The sequence below is a fragment of the Cryptotermes secundus genome, unplaced genomic scaffold, assembly GCF_002891405.2.
Source record: "Cryptotermes secundus unplaced genomic scaffold, Csec_1.0 scaffold559, whole genome shotgun sequence".
In the NCBI taxonomy this organism is placed as follows: Eukaryota; Metazoa; Arthropoda; class Insecta; order Blattodea; family Kalotermitidae; genus Cryptotermes; species Cryptotermes secundus.
Genome location: NW_019718620.1, coordinates 102,608 through 110,537, shown reverse-complemented (window position 1 = coordinate 110,537; position 7,930 = coordinate 102,608). Strand labels below are relative to the sequence as shown.

Below are 7,930 nucleotides of genomic sequence, written 5' to 3'. Positions count from 1 at the left end.
CCCTTAGTCACACACCATATATGGCCTTAATCGCTCTCCACTGCTCCCATTGGTCCGTTCTCCCTAACCCCCCCCCCTGCCTACTTCGTATATAAGCAGCACCTTCCACATCCTATCACCACAGCTACTGCTCTCCGCATTCCAAGCCATTCAACTGCTCTGAAGATGGAGGCGCTACGTTCCTCCGAAACGACGGCCAACACGAAGAATACACGGTGCCTAAACCCAGAAGATGACTCTCTTCATTCCAGACTATGTTTAAGCACCAAAAAAACTTTTTCTCTTAGCTTCATTATATATAAACGGAATAAGGTCATTTTTGGAAATATTAAATCACTTAAGAAATCTTCATCTAAGAGAGAGGTGTTAAGGTATTTGTCATAAACTTGGCACTGCAGAATGGGACAAATAGAACAGTGCTGAACATGGTTCAGTGTCTTATGACAGGCCACTGACTTTCTCTCAGCTTTGTGGGTAAACATTTTTATATTAAAAACCATGGGAAACTGTAGATAATATTAGTTGCATATATATTCCAAGCTTGGGACAGTTACTTTCCACTGTTTCTGATTAAAGGTGCCATTGGAACATTGTATTATTTCACATTATTATGTATGGTGTACATAGAACAATTATCTAGTCATACATCATGTTCCATAATTAAGTTACTATTTGGAAGTATTTTAGAGCTAAATGATGGCTAATTTAAGTATAATGATAGTAAGCTAAAAGGGCCTCACACGTTCATGCAAGATGTGGTCTTCTGGAATGTGATGCCATAAGTATTGTAGATAGGTACCTATGTTTTGAAGGAACCTGCTACCCTGAAGATGAAGACAGCAGGTTTGTGTATCTACAAAATGACATGGCATCACATCCCCAAAAATCATAATCTTCCTGTTCACTATTGTGAGAACCCCATATTTCACATTTATGTGTTTAACACAATGAGGAAGTTGTACATAAACTGCTTCAGATGTGGCATAGTGTATATTTTATTAACCAAAACTGTCATATAATGGATAAATCGGATAATATGATTGAATCAAGTAACCCATATTGAAGCCACAGCAGTCCTATCTCCCTTGAGCTGTTATGCTTCCCTCTCCAGCATATTACCCTGTACTTCATGCTAGTCATCTAGCCATCCTATTCACAGGAATGCTAATAGTGGTAACATTCACTAGTGACAAATAGTTTTGACTAGATGGCACAGATGAGACGAGACTGGAGGGGAATGAAACAGTTCACAAAATGAGGTAAGCCTCCTCACCATCCACGAGATATTTTTCCATATTATATTGCTCAGATATCATGTTGTAAATTGGATTGTAGTTTTCAAAAATGAGACTGTACATAGACCACACATGATGATCCATACTTATTTCCATATAATTGTCAGTAACACCACCATAAAGGAATTTATGAGACTGCCTTAATTTATTAATATATTCGGTATTTTCTCAAGTTTCCTTCAATCAGATTTTAAAACAGTGTTCAGATGAGTTTCAGTCCATAAAACATTCGAGTCAGACATCACTTTCCAACTATATGCAGTAGCATAATTGGTTGAGGCACCATGCTACAAGCTGGAAGGTCGGGGTCATTGGATTTTTCAATTTACCTAATTCTTTTAGCTGCAGTGTGACCCTGGGGTAGACTCAGATTCTAAAAGAAATGAGTACCATGAGTAAAGGGCAGCCATAGTGTAAGGCTGAGAACCTCACTGCCATCTGTGAGCTGACTGCCTAGAAAATGTGGAACCTCAAAATCTCAACCCCATGGGCCTCAACAGCCTGTTACAGAGATAGCTTTACCTTTTATTTTTACCTTTATTACTGAGCTATAATCAGACATGGGAGTAGACTCTTAACTGTGCCACTGTTAAGGATTGAGTTATTCTGGCCAAACATACAAACTTAGTGCTGCAAGACTGATCTTTAGCTTTCTGAAAATCCACCAATGAAAGAAAGAAAACCCTGAAAATTTTTAATATCTTCAATGAAATCTGCGTTCTGAAGATAAAAACAATTATGTACTTGCAGTCTGATGAATGCTGGATAACACACAGTTGTCTGATAAATTGTTATTATTATTATTATTATTATTATTATTATTATTAGATAGCTAGTCATAGTATTGTGTCACAGCAACTCTTTTAGTAGTTTACTTGCAACTTCCTCATAGTGCAATATTTTGTATCAGACAGAGTTATATATTGTTATTCATACCTTGTCCAGGTATTGTTTTGTGAAGCGCTTGTACTTCTGTCTCAGGATAGGTTAGGTGCCACTTTGCAAGACACAAGACTTTCTGCATTACAGGTGTTGGAAGAAATCCTGGGGCTATCTTTACTGAGATCACTTATTATCATTCTCCAAAAGTCTCTTCCAGGATATTAACTTAGAACTTTCATAGCCTGATTTCTCTCCAAGAATTCCCACCTCAACACTTAACATTATTTCCATTTGTTCAGACAAAAACTGAACAGCTAAAATAATTTCCATTTGAATTTCTAACTTGTAATTGAGTATGCACATTTTGTATGTGTTTACTTGAGTTTCTTAATGTACTTTTATATTTGTAGAAATAAAACTGATTTATAAAAATTAAAACATTTTTTCTACATGATTCACCATTTTATTCAAAATACCGTTAGAAACTGGGTCAATAACAATCTGTGTTGCAAATTTCTTCTCATTTTTCCTGGACAAGGTATTAATTTTATGAGAATAAATAACACAGGGCCTCAAGTTATTACATTTAGTTTTGATCTGTAACACTATTCTTCTTACTGATCAACAACAATCTTATCTACCATATAAACGAATACATCTTGTACATAAGTTTGTCTATGCCAGCTTCAGAGAATTTCAGTATTCAGTACTGCACTTGCCATCTCTTAACAAACTACAATGTCCAGGTGCCTCTTCAGAATTCTAAAGATATGACAGTCAATGTGCGTAACGTAAGGACATGATCCAAAACTCTGCCGCATCTTGTGTATGTATGAAATGGCATTTTATTTCTTGGCATAATTTAGGATTAATGCTTCATAGGATATTCCAAATATAAATACATTTTTAAATACACTCTCACTAAGTGATTATTTAACCAAAAAGTAAGATGACAGTTATCCTTTAATTCACTGCATTGCTTTCCACATCACAGCACATGGCGTTACAGATGAAGGTCCTTCTAAATTTCTGATTTTGTATTTTGGAGTCCAAAAATAGTTCCATGTTATTGGAATTACTGAAGTTAAAGAAAATTTATGTTATGCCAAATGCTGAAGTCCAAGATGATTTCTTGTTATGCCAGACTATGGATTTCAAGACAGGTCTATATTACACTGCATGCTGAGGTTTGTGATAGGTCTGTGTTATACAAAGTTCTGAATTAGGGTTAGATCCATGTTATACTGAACTCTGAATTTAGGCTGGGGCCAATGTAGATTCATGTTATACCAAATTCTGGGCTGGTAGATCAATACATATTTCTCTTTTTCTTACTGCAATAACATGATTTGGGTTTTGACCTCTACCAAAGTTTTCCAAAACAACTTCTGTGATGCCACGTGACTTACAATGCTTTTAGAATTTTTTTTCCCTGTATTGTTTATTCATCTGAGTTTTGGAAATACAGATTCAGTTATGCCAAACTTTGGGTTTCACTATAATATACCAAGTTCTTATGATGTATTAAAGTCTGGTGTTCAAGATAGATTTGTATTATACAAAATTTTTTAGTTCCAAGTTCAGGGTCAGCAGTATAATGGGTCTTGGCATAACGTGACAAAGTACGAGGGTAAGTCAATAAGTAAGTTACAAATGGATACAGAACTTAAGCAAATAAGAGTAGTAATTTGAAAAATGCTTCTATTCCTCAACATAATCTCGCTGTACATTGAGGCACTTGTCCCATCATTTCACAAGCCCCTGAAAACTGACAGCATAAAATTCTTTGGGCTGCTGTCAGAACCAGGTGGTGACTTCCCTTTCTACAGTTTCATCGTCGGGAAAATATTCAGCCGAAAGATGATGTATAAGAGGGCAGAACAAATGGAACTCACTTGGAGGAAGACTGATCACCTGTGACAATTCTGCCTAGCATATTGTGTCCTTCATCGTGGTAGCGATTGAGATGCTGTAATGTCAGACCCATTCTTTGCATTTTGTGTTGTGGGGTTAGCATGCACGGCACCCATCATGCACAGACTTTGTGAAAAACCTAACCTGTCATGCGATTTCCATTTGTTCAGCCCTCTTAAACATCATCTTTCAGCTGAACATTTTCCTGACGATTAGAAAGGGAAGTCACCGCCTGGTTCTGACAGCAGCCCGAAGTTCTATGCTGCTGGTTTTCAGGGGCTTGTGAAACGATGGGACAAGTGCCTCAGTGTACAGGGAGATTATGTTGAGAAATAAAAGCGTTTTCCAAATCAGTACTCTTAGTTACTCGTAAGTTCTATATCCATTTGTAACTTACTTATTGACTTACCTACGTATCTTGGCAGACATGATAGCAAGAGTTCTGTGGATGACATAGACAAACTACCCAATGGCTAAAGTGCTCATAAAATTCAAGTAAATGGAGTAGTATGAAAAATGGAACAGGAGACCTTGTATTGTTTTAGTTCTTTGTCAGAAACATGAAGTTTCAGAAATAGCTTCTTTACATTTAATCAAAACAATTGTGTAACATATACATGAAAACAGTACTTGAATGAGCAATTTATAATGAAACAGCTAAATTGATTATATTTACATTATGTTTTGTTCAATACACTATGAATATCAGAAGTAAGGTGCCCTAATTAACTTGCGAACTGCACATGTAAACAAACCTCACATGATAATCAGAGGACTGTTAAAACAACAAAGTCATAAATGTATATGCATATTACAAGGGATGCTTTGGATCAAAAACCTTAACTCAGTGTGTGTAAAACTCAATTTTGGAATATGATGTGAAATCTGACCACCCAGGTACATTACCAACCCGGTGAATGTTGAAATTCTGTATTCCTTGTGATGATCAAATTCTGTCTATAAGAAAAGATTTTACATTTTGGAGTAAGTTTACAGACATACAGTTCTACATGGAATATTGTCAGAAACTGTTTTCCTTTTGCTTTTTTTTTTTTTTTTAATTTGCAATATCAGAAAATTTTTCAAATAAAGCTATAGATCTTGACATCTATGTGTTCTGTCATGTATTCATTCTTTTGTGTGAAGGGGCATTTTTTAAGAGTGTTTTATATGAAGTGGCTGGTATACACCAAAATTAAATTTGCATAACAATGTGTAGTGCAGAGCCCCAATACCGAATTTAATTGAATTATGTAAAGTAGTTTTGGAGATCAAACTTATGGACAGACAAAACTTTCTCCATGTGTATTTTGTTTATGCAATTCATGCCCCCCCCCAAAAAAAACATGAATATGTGCACATAAAATCCAAAGACAACATAAATAATGTTTTAAAATCAATGAGGCCATGCCAGTATTCCTGTGATTAGACACTGGTTTCTCATTTTGGAGCCCTTGGTTCAACCCCAAATGATGTGCGAGGTTTGTGGTGGACAGTATGGCAGTGGAGCAGGCTTCTCTCTGTTTTTCTGCCCGGCTAAACAGTCTACCATTGCTTTGTATTCATCACTGCCTAGCCCTGACAAGCAGCACATTATCACATCCTAAGTATCTAAGTTTGGGGCTTCATCTTTGGCCCATCACTTGTCTGGTTCAAGGGTAAGGAAGTTAGTTTTTCCTACTATGTGTATGTCTGATTCCAGAGATCAACAGTTCTAAAGGGCACCTTACTTTCTGATGTGTCACTGCTTATGGATTTCCTATCAAGAATGATTATATTATTGTTTAATCATATCATAATTCAACATATTAAGATCAACATGTAGCATATTGTTTGCTTGCAGAACCATCATTTGCTGCTAAAGGGTGGATAATTTTATAGCATACACAACTCACACTGAAGAATGAGAATCTGTACTATAATAGTTGCATTATAAATGTTTTGCTACTGACTGACATGGTTCTTTATTTCATATAATCCTTGTCTTCAAGGGAACTGGGTCAACACAATTTCAATATTTTTACTTCCACCATATCAGTGCAATAGGAGGAGCTGGGATAGCAGAATCAGTATAGTGACTGGCTATGGGCTGGATGATTGAGGGGTCGGAGTTTGAGTCCCAATAGGTTCAAGAATTTTCTCTTCTCCACGTCGTCCAGACTTGCTCTGGGGTTCACCCAGCCTCTTATCTAATGGGTACCGGTGAGCTCTTTCTCCAGAGGTAAAGCAACCAGGGCATGAAGCTGACCACTTACCTCCAGCTAGTGCTGAGGTCAAGAAAATGTGGATCTATACATCCACCCCCCCCCCATATGCCTTCATGGCAGGGCACAGGGACAACTTTACATTTTACCTTTACCATATCAGTGCAACAGTAACTGTAGAAGTATTACTATGCATGGTTCTTTTGAAGCCTTTTCTTTTATTTGAAAACTGAACAAACTAGGTCAAACAACAAAATATGTGCAGGTTCGTAGCTCAGTCAGTATAGCAACATGCTATGGACTGGATGGCCAGGGTTCAATTCTTAGCAGGGGCAAGATTTTTCTCTTTTTCCACAGTATCCAGAACAGTTCTGTGGCCCATCCAGTCCCCCTATCCAATGGGTACCATGGTGGATTCATGAGGGGGGGGGGATAAAGCTGACCACTCACCTCCATCTAGTGCCAAAATCAAGAAGGTAGATGTATACCTCCAGTCCCCCATACGTCTTCATGGCATAGTGCTTAATTAATTAAGCATAGGGACAACTTTACTTTTTTCTTTTACTTTGCTGGATTACTGTGCAGTCGGTATAGTGACTGACTACGGGCTGGACGACCGAGGGGTTGGAGTTCAAGTCCCAGTAGGGGCAAGAATTTTCTCTTCTCCATGTCAACCAGATCGGTTCTGGGGCCCACCCAGCATCCTATTCAATGGGCATCCAGGGCTCTTTCCCCATGGGTAAAGCAGCCGGAGCGTGAAATTGCCCACTAACCTCCAACTAGTGCTGAGGTCAAGAAAACGTGGATCTATAAATCCGCTGCCCCATATGCCTTCATGTTGTAGTGCTTAATTAGTTAAGCACAGGGACTTTACCTTACTGGATTACTGAAAAAAAAAAATAGAGAAGAGAGAAAGAAACAAAGAAAACAAATATGTATTCCTCAGTGAAACTTTAGTGTTCAGATGCAGCACAACATTCTGAGCTGAGCCATAAATACATGTAATATGTACTGAGCAGTTATTATTTTATCTAAGTTGGCACCTCTGTTAAACAGAAACATATCTGAACTTAAAAAATTTTCAGGTTCCTTCTGAATGTTATAAGCAGGTTTTACTACATAATGATCAGTTGTAAGAGCAGTAAGATGCATAAAACATGTGTTTACTTACTTTCACTTTTCATGTTTCTGTGCAACAGTATGGACTCCTGTAGTATCCCCTTCATTCCACCTTGCTCACCTGCACTAAATGTAAAATAAACCAAGTTTCAGTATTACAGTAGTAAAACTCATGAATAACAAAGTTTATGCTGAGGCTGACCAGTTACTTGCAGCATGGAAGCCATTAAATAAACAGAAAATAATATATACATAACACAAAAATACCCTTATACAGTAGTTAGTTAGTTATTGGAGAGGGTGGGTTTCCCCATGCACTTAGACCTGTATTGGTCCATTGTGCTTCCCTCTATGATATTCTACCAGTCTCTATATCCTAGTGGTACTGGTGCATACCATCAGTCCCGCCCAGCCAGCGAGACCGGCTCTGCTAGCTGAGAGGTATCTATAATGCTTCCCCCATCTACCAGAGGTATTAGAGACCGCTGTTGGGCGGGAAACGTCCATAATTTGGCT

General features: G+C 37.7%; 1 protein-coding gene across 3 annotated transcripts in view; it reads right to left on the bottom strand.

Moving 5' to 3' along the window:
- LOC111862075 (V-type proton ATPase subunit H) overlaps window positions 1-7,930 on the bottom strand; it is a 49,986-nt gene that overhangs the window by 8,649 nt on the left and 33,407 nt on the right. For 2 of the 3 annotated variants that reach the window (XM_023847171.1, XM_023847187.2), the window contains exon 11: window positions 7,467-7,540. In XM_023847171.1, the coding sequence (XP_023702939.1) occupies window positions 7,467-7,540 (74 nt within the window). Of the gene's footprint in view, window positions 1-7,148; window positions 7,182-7,466; window positions 7,541-7,930 lie in introns of those variants that run through there. The other variant, XM_023847178.1, reaches the window with a different exon arrangement.